The sequence below is a fragment of the Pleurodeles waltl genome, chromosome 8 (assembly GCF_031143425.1).
Source record: "Pleurodeles waltl isolate 20211129_DDA chromosome 8, aPleWal1.hap1.20221129, whole genome shotgun sequence".
NCBI classification, from domain to species: Eukaryota; Metazoa; Chordata; class Amphibia; order Caudata; family Salamandridae; genus Pleurodeles; species Pleurodeles waltl.
The window spans coordinates 1,391,320,437-1,391,332,654 of NC_090447.1; the positions used below are offsets into that span (position 1 = coordinate 1,391,320,437).

The following is a 12,218-nucleotide window of genomic DNA, read 5'->3' on the forward strand; positions in this document are numbered from 1 at the left end:
CTCAAAATGTAGCTATATTTTTCCTATTTCCTCTGTCCCATCCAGGGGAATCCACAAACCATGGGTACTTTTAGACTCCCCGAGGTGCTGGAAAAAAGGACACACATTTTAATGTGAATACCTTATGTGGAAAAACAGTTATGGAGCCCTAAGCATGCTGTTACAGGTTTAAGCCAGTGTATTGAAAGCACCGCATCAGGCTCATGAAAAGTAAATAAGAGAATGACATTCTTGTATTTGACAAAATTCAACTTAGACATCAACAAAAACCACATTCTTATAATGAAAACTTTACTTAACATAGGAAGCAAAACAATTCAATAAAGTTACAGAGGTCTAACTTACATTTCAAATATAATTCTTTTTAAGAGAAGTTTGAAAAACTTTGAATCCATACAGACAGAAATTACATTTTAACTGTGTTACAATTCTGATGTCAAGAAACGAACCAAGAGGGTCACAAGGTTGTAAATATTTAAAAGCTGGAGGCTGCATTATTAAAATTCCTACAAAATTCCATTAACCTATAAAAGTGAAAGTATGATGTTGTAATCGAAATAAAAAGCTATGCCACAAAATATAACCAAGGGATGGAATGGCCTCAAAAGCTGTGAACATGATCAATTTCGGGTAGTTGGAAACTGAACCTCTTGTGTATGGTGTGGTAAGTGACAAAGGTAACTGTAATAATCAAAACCTTTTTTGAGAGTAAATGAAAACTTATCACATTTCTATACATATTGACCCACAGCTGTTTGGTTGCAATGACTGAAATTACGATACCAGCATAACACAGCTATTATTTACTTTATTTACACTAATATGAGATAAGAATTTGTTTGCATCCTTTTTCTATCACACAGGATTGGTAAAATAAAAACATCACATTCAACCATGTCATTTGTCATATTTACTTGGAATGTAAGCATCTGAAGACAATCTCCTCACCCTGAAAAGGTCTACTGTTTATATGTACCTGGAAGAGCTCACATTTCTCTGCCAATGATTTCCGTTGCGCATCCAAAGAAGCAATATGCTTTTGATATAATGATTTTTGTTTCTCCCATTCCTTTGATTTTACATTGAATTCCTGAAGAAACAAATAACAAAAAAACTGTTTATGATAAAAAAAAATAAAGCCTATATAAGTGCATTTTACTGGTGTAGATGTTATGTTCACTGAGATATATTTAACAAAGCACCGTTGCTTTGTCTTGACACTTTGGACAATGGAAAATATCTTGCCGTAAAGATCTAAATACATGAATCCTAGGTTCTAAGCAATATGCATCAACCAGTGCTTTTGAAATTTTGCACAAGTGCTTGAAGTCGCATCTTTCAGGATAATTCTACTGCACAGAACTTTTATCCGCGTATGAGGCAGTTGCAAAGGCACATAGGGCCCCTTTTGTGAGGCCCTAGCGGCACACTGTGCCACCGGAGCGTCATTTATTTTACGCTCCAGTGGCGCAGTGTGCCAGCCCATATTTACAAGGCCATGCAAAGTCCCCTTGCGTGGCTTTTCATGGCTTTGTAAATAAGGACCCCTATCACGCATAACAATGGGTATTGTTTGGGGTGCAAGACCCATGGAACACAAAGGAATCTGACGCATTCCCAGACTTACAAGTCTGATAATAAGTGAGATTCCTACACCACCTTCGGGGTGACGTAATAATGATGCAGGGGGGAGAAATATCTTTATTTGTCCCTGTTTTTTCCTCTTGCTGTGTGTGCTGAATTCTTCAGCACATCTAGAAAGAGAAAAACAACTCTTGTTACTGTTTTCGTGCAGGAAGGTGTCCCTTACTGCACAAAAACAATCATCCCTACAATGAAGGCACCCTTGCATAATGGGTGCCAGCGCAGGGGTAGAGGACAGAAATGTGCTGTATCTTGTAGATACGATAAAGTTCTGCCCTATGGTGGTGGCGCAGTGCGGCGCAGCAAGATACCGTGCCAAGGACCTCATAAAAGAGGCCCATGGTATTGTAGTCAGTATACCTTCTACTGAAAATGCACATTTATTTATTTTTATCACAGAACATTGAGATTTTAGAATTTTAGTTTCATTGCTTTAAGGATATTCTTTATAATTTTTACAATCTAACATCAGTTTCTTTATTGTAAGAGGAGTGCCAAATTCATATAAAATACTAAAACCAGAGGAAATGTAAAAAAAGACTCACAATGATCTTAAAGAAGACTGCCATGTCTGATTTACCTACAACACGCCACAGAGGGAAGTACAGAAAACAAAACTCTTGATATTACTTGAAATGGCAAAACTGTCCACATAGAACAATCATGATAGCACAGAAGCAGCTATGAGGCTTTAAGAGCCATCTATCAAGTCACCCTCAAAATAATTAAATATTGACAAGAATCGAAAGGAATCTTGAGGACACAGAGCTACTTCAAGAAAATAGATAACTCTTTCATTGAATAAATGAGAATAGACAAGTTATTTCCAAAATACATTAAGAAATCACGCACAAATAAGCTGATTGAAAACCTAAGCATCAGAGTGTGGAGTTAATCCAACATTTCTCAAATTCTGCAAAGTCGTGCAAAAAAGAACAACCCACACCAGACCAGGTAGACACTATGAACATATTGCACTTTACATTTTAAAATCTCCTAGATTTGCCATCTAATCGAATTAAAAGAACAACTACAGTCTGTCATTCTGAATATATTCATTTGCTATTCAAGGAAGCTAAGAGCCCAATATATGAACATAAAGCTTTTTGTCCATATGTGCAAAACTGTCTCTACTTAGAACCCCATAACTGATTAAGCAGAAAACAAGAGAGAAGAATCCGGTTGTACATTAGAGCCACATGGATATTGCACTATCTACAGCATCACTAAGTAACATAAGTAACTATGTCAACAGAAAAGTCATTGGGAAATAATGTGCATATACTGTCAACTTCCAAAACGCTTTACTCAATCTGGCACACGTGACTTTTCCTAAAATTCATTCAACGTTGCATAGAGGAAAGGTACACTAGGTGATTAAAAAAATCAAAACAATATTGCCCATTGTTCAAACGAGAATAGGGGGTGATGCCTTAGTCCAACTTCATTCAACATGAACCTGAAAGACCTGTGGAATACTTGACTCCAAGCACGATTTCTGAACTCTAAAATCTCACACATCTTTATGTATTTTTTCATCAAAACTTACTCTTATGAAGTGACCACAAGGCTACATGGCACACTTTACAAAATAATAAGCAGAAGACTCATTAACATCAAAACTGCCTGTTTCACAAAGAAGATCCGATTCTCAGATGCCAAATAGAGGAAGGATTACAAAATAAACTTAACATGCAACAACACTAATCTGAATTCAGGAGCTTAACAACAGAAAGAAGTATCGATTTTGCATCAAATAAGCCATATTAAGATAAACGAAGACTATATCAAACACTAGGGGCCACATGTACAAAAAGGTTTAAGTGGTCGCAAATGGAGAACTGGGCCGTTTACGACCGCTAAGTAGCCTTTAGACATGTACTAACCCTATTTTGCGATTTGGTAACCTATTACCGAATAGCAAAATAGGTTTGTGAGTCGCTATTAGGAAGGGGCCTGTTAAGGGTGTACCTTCCTAATAGCAATTCGCAGGGGGATGTATGAATGTTTTGCACTTGGAATGCGGTCTCAAAACATTTGCAGTTTACCACCCGTGGCCCATTCACAAATTGGAAGGGACCCCTTCCCACTTGCAAATGTGGGCACAAACATTTTTTAAGAGCATGCAGTGGCCCACGGATATGAAAAGAAATCATTACATTTTTGTTTTTGAAATGCATGCCATTTTCCTTTAAGAAAAATGGGCTGCATTACAAAAACAAAAATGCTCTATTGCAAAAGCAATCACCGACATGGTGGTCTGCTGACCCCAGCAGGCCACCATCCTTGCGATTTTAGCCATTCCCAATGGGTCCCAAATTGAGACCTGCCTCATGAATATTGATGAGGCAGGTCCATTTGCGGTCCACTAGGAATTTCTATATGTGTCTGAGACACATTGGTTCAATGCAGTTTGTGATTTCCTAATTGTGAGCCGCAATTAGGAAGTTGCTAAATCTAGCAGTCGTACATGTGGCCTTAGATAACATAAATCACCTCAGGGAAATTCTCTTAAATCATGAAATGTCTCCAAGAAAAGTCAATACCAGTGTTCTACACCTTAATGGTGCTGTATCAGGGTCTAAAATGCCATGTAAAACTCTAAATAAGATGATCTTTTGGAGATAATAAAACAATAATCCTCTCTGGCAGTAAATCCTTACTGGCTTGCATGTTAGCCTAGATCAGAATGTTGACACTTTTCAAGTAATGAGTAGAGGTGTAAGACAGGAGGATAGGGAAATGTAGTTCCAGGGCCATACTTTTAAAACCGATCCAACTTGGATTGTCTTTGTATTTGCTAAATTTGGTATTTTGCATCATTGTCAGAGACCATTACTTTCAGTCTGAGAAACAAATCACACAAATAAAACAAACCAATATAATACATTTAAAACATACACAGATAAAATTCAGTCCAACCCTAATATCCTACTATAATCTAAATTCAGTACAAAGTGCTGAACTCCAAACTACTAGTAGAAAATGAAGTGTGACTGTGCTAACAGTGGTATACCTCCAGAGAGTGTTTTTTTTAATTGAAATGTAAAATTGTGGGACCCAGATGAGCGTCGCAGATATTAAGGGAACTGGGTCTAAAGTTTCACCTCAATTATGCTCAGTAGTTTAGTTAAATATATTTCTCTTGCCCCCATTTTGGTAGCATATGGTTGGGATCACGTGAGGAACATGAGACCCTAAGTAAAGCTGAGTGGACAAGTAAAATAGGGAAGCACCATAAATAGTTTTCCACATTACACATGGAACAGTATATTTGAGCTATTCCTCTACTGTCAGCCAGCCTAACTGAGTATCTAAAAATCTGATCATATTTCCTCAAAACACATTAGGCCCTGATTGTCTTATTTTGCAGTGCTACATGACTGTCTAGGGAAGGGTTAATACACCACTGACAATCGCACAATGTTAAAAGTGCTACTGCATCATCCACTTGGATCAATGTTGCACTACTCAGGAAAGGGACAATGTAAGAGACTTCAAAGATATTTTTAAACATGAAAATAAGCTTTAGTAAAGTGGCACTATGTATACCCATGGTCTGTACATTAAATGCTACTAGTGGGAAAGCATGACCTATTGTGCCACCCACCTAAATAGCCCTTCAAACATGTCTCAGACCTGCTATGGCAGCCTGTGTGTGCAGGTTTAACCTACCATTTTGATGTGGGAAATTAAACCTTTTGTCACACCCAAACCTTCCTTTTTAACATATATAAGTCACCTCTAGGGTAGGCCCTGGACACCACAGAGGGCAGGTTACACTGTATTTAAAAAGTTGGACATGTACTTTTAAGTTTTCCATTGTTCTGGTAGTGAAAAACTCATAAATTCATTTTTCACTACTGCACTGTCTACCTTTCCATGGGATAACATTTGGTTACCTTGTTACATTTAATAAGTGCTAACTTTCAAATGGGAGCAGGTTGGAATGTCAAGTTTGGTGTCTAAGGAAATGGAATTTATAACTCTATTTAATGGTAAAGTCAGATTTTAAGTCACAATCCCAAAAATGCCACTTTTAGAAAGTTTGAATTTTCTTGTTCCAAACATTTGGTGCCTGAAGTCTGTATCCTGGGTCACAGGTCTAGGTGTAGCTGGCAGTTTGTCTTTATGTAATGCTCCCATACAGTTATAAAAAGGGTAATAGATTTGGCAGAATGGGGCATCTCTGACTTGATGAGGGGGAGAAGTGCCTACAACACTTGCACATCACATAGGTTCTGCCTGAGCACACTCACAAAGGGTTTGACACTACTCTTTAGTGATGCCAGTCAAGCTGGGGCGAGGCCAGAGGTGTAGGAAATTCCAAACACCTCTGGGGATGGAAACCTTTCCTACTTCAAAATGAGCAAGAGGTATAAATAATAGATCCTCAGACCCAATTCAGGACTTGTGTAAGACTCAGAAGGACTGCCGTGCTGCTCTGCAAAAAGGACTGCTGCTCTGCAAGAAGGATTGTTAATCTGCTGTCCTGCTGCCTGAGTAAAGAGGATTGGACCTTCAGCTTGAATACAGGTCCACCAGAGTGACTCCAAGCACTAGTTGGCTGGCCTCACGATCAGACAGAGCATCAGGAACAGAAAAGGCTCCAACCACCTTGAACACAGCACCTGCACACTGTTTGATGTGAGTCCTATCCCCCAAGCGGTACCACCCCAGTTCTCGACCCCTGTAAGTGGGCCGTAACATACTCTGCCAGCCCAGTTGTGGTCCTATGGGCAGAACTGTACAGTGTGACGCATCCTCTCACAGCTCTGCTTCGGAACAGTCACACCTAATGCAGGACCATTGCAGCCCACAGTATCCTTGGAACCACATTGAGTGACCCATCCTTGACCCAGATCTTTGCATCGCAAGCCCCTCATTGACAGCATCCTCAATAACAATGCAGGACTCAGCATCACAGCCCCACAGGTTCCTCAGAACAGCAGCTGGGAGATGCATCATTTTCGTGGGATCTAGCAATGCTCTGCAAACCCGGATTTAAGGTACTTTGTTCAGGCAGCCTAACTTGGTCATGGTATCAGGCCTGAATTCCATCATGGGCGGCCTGAACTTGTGACTTGGCCCCGGTCCGGCGCAACCAGATAACTATAGTTGGAGCTTTGTTAACTATCTTTACTTAAATCATAAAAATTGCATAACTTGGTTCAACTACTTGCATTTTTGTAATTTTGGACTTAAATAATTTATTACATTTTACTCTATTTTTATAAATTGGTGTGGGATTTTTCCAGTGTTGTGTCTTTGCTTTATTAGTCCTTGAAGTGCTGCATAAATACTTTACACATTGGGGGTCATTCTGACCCTGGCGGCCGGTGACCGCCAGGGTCACCGACCACGGGAGCACCGCCAACAGGCTGGCGGTGCTCCCGAGGGCATTCTGACCGCAGCGGTTCAGCCGCGGTCAGAAAGGGTAAACCGGTGGTCTCCCGCCGGTTTACCGCTGCCCCATTGAATCCTCCATGGCGGCGGAGCGCGCTCCGCCGCCATGGGGATTCAGACACCCCCTACCGCCATCCTGTTCATGGCGGGAAACCCGCCATGAACAGGATGGCGGTAGGGGGTGCCGCGGGGCCCCTGGGGGCCCCTGCAGTGCCCATGCCAGCGGCATGGGCACTGCAGGGGCCCCCGTAAGAGGGCCCCGCAAAGTATTTCAGTGTCTGCTTTGCAGACACTGAAATACGCGACGGGTGCAACTGCACCCGTCGCACCCCTGCAACTACGCCGGCTCAATTCTGAGCCGGCGTCCTCGTTGCAGGGGCATTTCTGCTGGGCCGGCGGGCGCTCTTTCGGAGAGCGCCCGCCGGCCCAGCGGAAATGTTTAAATGGCCGCCGCGGTCTTTTGACCGCGGTGCGGTCATTTCACGGCGGTACCTTGGCGGACGGCCTCCGCCGTCCGCCAAGGTTAACATCACCCCCATTGTCTCTAAGTTAAGCCTGGCTGCTGTTGTGCCAAGCTTCCAGAGGGTTAAGCACAGGTTGAATTGGAGTTTGCTTGTGTTTCACCCTGACAGTGATTGTGGGAGCTGCTTGAGTAGGGTTTCACCCCCCTCTACCAGTAACCCAATTTCCAACAGATTAAAATTGTAAATACAAGCTATTTTGTTGTAGTCACATCCAGGCCTACAATCAGTATTTGGCACTAAATACAGTTCTATTCATTGCTGTACTGTATATATCAGGCATCACCAACATTTTCTGTAATAAGAGCTACTTTTGTTCAATGAATATCATCCCGCGCTTCCATCATAACTTTGGCAATAGTGAGCATTCAGACAGGATTGCCACCAGTAATATAAAAAAGGCTTAAACAATTTGGAATGCCCTTAAGTGGGTAATACATAACAGCCATACCTGTAATACCCCTGTTACCAAGGTAATAATGAGTCATAATTCTCCCTGATGATGCATGAGCTATCACTCAAATATCGTTTTAAATATATTTTACAAAGTCTACCATTTTTTTTATACAAAACATCAGCTTATACATTATGAAAATACACACATCTTCCTCTTGAATACACACTTTTCAATTTCGGTATAGATATTTTTGACCAAGTAAAAGCTTCTGCTTCAGTAGGCTGTGCTGCACACAGGAAAGCTACTTACAGGTAGCTGGACTGCTACCCATAGCTCACAAGCTACTCATTGGAGAAGTCTGGCGTGTATATATAGTGCTGGTGGAAAACGTGGAGTATAACTTGTGATAACACGGTTACCCCTGTTGTATTCTGTGGGTTTCCAATACATTCTGTCACTGCTTATGCATAATAGAATTACCCCTAAGTACAAGCCAATGTGCTCCAAAAATATAGCAGTCTTTCTCCATAAAATCTCCTAGGGTAAGTTAAAAAAAACATGGGCATTAAAACTTTACCACAGGAGAGATTATTTGATCTAGCTCTGTTTGACTACTAACTTCAAACATGGAAGTTCGTAATGCTAAAAAAGCAAGATGTCTTGAAGAAATGAATCTTCACACCCGTGAAGACTAAAAGTGATGAGTGCAACTGCCAAAGTCTAAAGAACCAAAATGAAAATGCAGTGAAACATCACCAATAGAATAGTGAGCAATCATACTCCCTTCTTTTGCAAAACATCTTCAAGTAGTTCCCTCAGTGCACCAGACGGACCGTCATGCAAGCACTCATCACCAGCAGGCTGCAGTTCCGAAACACTTTCTATGAGGGAATCTCCAAAGAACTCTAACACAGACTCCAGACCATCCAGTACACTACTGCAATAGCCATAGTTAACTTCCCACACCGCACCCTTATTACACTGCACCTCAGGAAGCTTCATTAGCTTCCCTTTCACAAGCACAGCCAATTCAAACTTCTCATGCACACATACAAAGCCCTTCACAACACAAGACAGAATACCTGAACAGTCACATACACTTTCACCAACTCACCAGACATCTATGCTCTGCTTCACTCTCACTCGCACACATTTCATGCATCCGTAAAATCAAAAGTGGTGGTCACTCATTGTCCTTACTTGTACCCAAGACATGGAACGACCTCCCTCTACACATCAGAGCCCTTTCCTCACTTCTTGAGGTCTGCAAAAAACTGATATATGCACCTTGGGGACCACAGAACCACACACCTGTCCAAGCGCCTGGGGGATTACTGTGCTATACAAATCAATATAACATAACATTTTGGTGAAGGCCTTCCTTTCTCAGACTCTAAAGTCAGGCCGTGCAGAAATTAGCAAAATGAAAATAACAAGTAACCCTAACGGAGCCTATTGTACATGTTATGGTTGCATTTGTCACTTGGATCATTAAATGGTATGTGAAAGAAATCAAAGTATTCTTGGATTTTTCAACCATGTCAGACAGATCGCAGCAGCAAAACATAGGTTCGCCCATCTGAACTAACCACTATGATGTCCCAGTTTAGTGTGATACCGGTTGCAGGGTAGTGATGATAAAACTGTTAAAGTTGAAAAAGAGAGATGATGTCTACAATCCTAGTTGTAAAAAAACTATAGGGGTCCTCGGTACAAAGTAGTAGGAAATCTATTTTAAAAAATCATGGAACCAGATGAGCAGGGCAAATCAAGATAGGAATTTTGAGATGTTTTGGATAATTGTGGTGAAGTTCTTGTCTTATCATATTAAACAAAATGAATGTAATATTAATACATCAGCATGGGTGGCGCATCATTCAGTACTTCAGAGAAATAAGAGAGAATTTGCATAGATCCTTGAAAAGTGACACCATCCTCAAATATAGTCAGCTAAGATCATTCACACTACAAGAAATCTGCTGATCACTTTCATCCCAACCATTCAATAAAGGTCCTTGATCTGATGGAATATTACTGACAAGCTGAAAATACTCTCAGACCTAGAAAGCCGGAAAATGTGTTTTTAAAGCAGCAATTTAGTTAAGAGACTACTCCAAATCATAGAGATATTCAATAATGGTTCACGTTTCTCAAAATAAATGAAACAACTATTGAGATCTGTTATTGAGATTGCTCCCTTATTTGCAGGGCCCTGGAACAGCATGGAAATTATGTTTGGTAAGGCTGATGTTTTGTGTTGAAGACAATAATGTTTACTTGAATCGAATTGGGCAATGAGTTTGAGGTCAGCACAATGGAAATATGCTGTACGTTCTATTTTGAGCAATAACAGAAAATTAAAGAGGATTCTATATTTTTGGCTTTAGTGAACTAGAACACAGTAATGGATGTGATGGATTCTTTGCAAAGTAACATGTTGGAGATTGGGGCTGAAAACTGTAATGTCATGATTTATCCTACTTTTTTAACCTTAATTCTGGTATACGTGATAATGGATAAAAAGATGCTGCCGTAGACATTCTAAAGGTGGGAACACTCTCTTTGAGTATTGCTAGTTACTGATCATATAGTACTGTTGAGTTAAAAGGAGTTAACAGCTAACATTTACTGTCATTTCTCCAGATATTGTGATAGTTTATGAACTTAAACTGGACATCAAGAAACATGGAACTTGAATCACAATGATGCAATAGAGGTTTGACTCTGTTGGTCTATTTATCATGGGTCATGTAACATGGGAGTTCAAGTCACTAAAGCTAAGAATATGTTTGCCTAAGCTTATAGTGTCATTATATTTCGACAGACACTTATAGGTTGTTCTATAGTCTCTATTGTCAAAGATTTAAGGGTAACACCATTTCTCCAGAAGTTTAAGTGAGTGATATACTGGGATTCACTCAGATGAGTGCAAAGCATGCACTAAAATCTTAAGTGGATGTTAGAAACCCCTATCTGAATGAACGTATTATCTGGGGATATGTATAAGCAACATCAGGACAACCATAGACCTTCTATTAAAAATATGGGACAATGAGGGCAATATTTTAACATGGGGCAAACTTCATGATACTCAGAATAAAATATACAAAGACTGCCTGTTTCAGCCAATATGAAAGTGTGTATCTATATATATATTTATAAAAAAAAATTGTGACAATAATTCTTGTTTTACTTTTATGGACTTATGTATCTTAAAAAGTACACAAGAGGGTCTGCTGACGCAGGTGTTGTATAGCTCATCACAAGGCCTGGTAGACAGGCTCCCAGTTTGAGTGTAGGTGCAAATAACTTAGGAATGGTGTTGCAATCTGTGTACGTGTGGGTGGAGATAGCGTGCAATTCTACCCAAAGGGAGTAAAGAGAGATCTTCTATACAAGTATGTCCACTCAAAGATCTGAGGCAAGGCTGGATGTGTTTGAGTGTTACAATGTCAGAGAGACCTAGGACATGTCAGTGTTTTTAAACTGCTTTTTTATACATCATGTTTACTACACTGGAGGAAATTAACATGATTCTGATGGGGATCTCACACTAAACAGCTGCAAAATAAGGAGCCTCCTAGATTACAGGAACACATTTACATTTTTTAAAGACAAGAAAGCCGAATTCATATGGCACTTAAAGGACAATAGTTTAGGAAACAAGTTGTACGTCTGTCTGTGCTACAAGAATTGAATTATGAAAATGAAAGTTTTCTGGATTTATCGTTCAACACCAAGTCGCTTCTAATTCCTTTCTTAATGGCAGAAGCCCGCCCCAAAGGGGGCATCAGGGGCCGGCGCATTAACAGCCACTGGGAACATGGAAATTACCCATTCAAGCCACCCCAGCGTCTAACCAACAAAGGGAATGGCATCCTGCATCCCCCTCAGGGGAAGGAAAAGCGGGCCAAGACTGGTGCAAGGATATTTGGGCCAATGAGGGCCCAGCAAGCACAAAGGATTCTTTCAAACTCCCCTATGGGGGGACACCGCCACGCCCTAAGCTGGGAATGTGGGTTAAAAAGATTCTGCTGCCCGTGCAGGAAGTACATTGTGGGGCAGGAGGGGCAGTGGGCAAAATCAATGAAGAGAAAGCGATGACGTGTTCCTTTTCTGTTACAATGTAGCATGTGGTTGCTGGAAAGTCCTTCGCCCTCTTTACCTGTTGAGAAGTCATATGTGCAGTTAGCTTCTTTATGAGTTACTGTCTCAGAAAGCACTGCATTATTAAAATATTTTGTCTTCTG

At 40.6% G+C, this 12,218-nt stretch overlaps 1 protein-coding gene across 2 annotated transcripts in view; it reads right to left on the minus strand.

Moving 5' to 3' along the window:
• The window catches only part of DEUP1 (deuterosome assembly protein 1), a 214,781-nt gene that overhangs the window by 161,649 nt on the left and 40,914 nt on the right, over positions 1–12,218 (minus strand). For both annotated transcript variants that reach the window (XM_069202449.1, XM_069202448.1), the window contains one exon: positions 977–1,090. In XM_069202449.1, the coding sequence (XP_069058550.1) occupies positions 977–1,090 (114 nt within the window). The remainder of the gene's footprint in view (positions 1–976; positions 1,091–12,218) is intronic.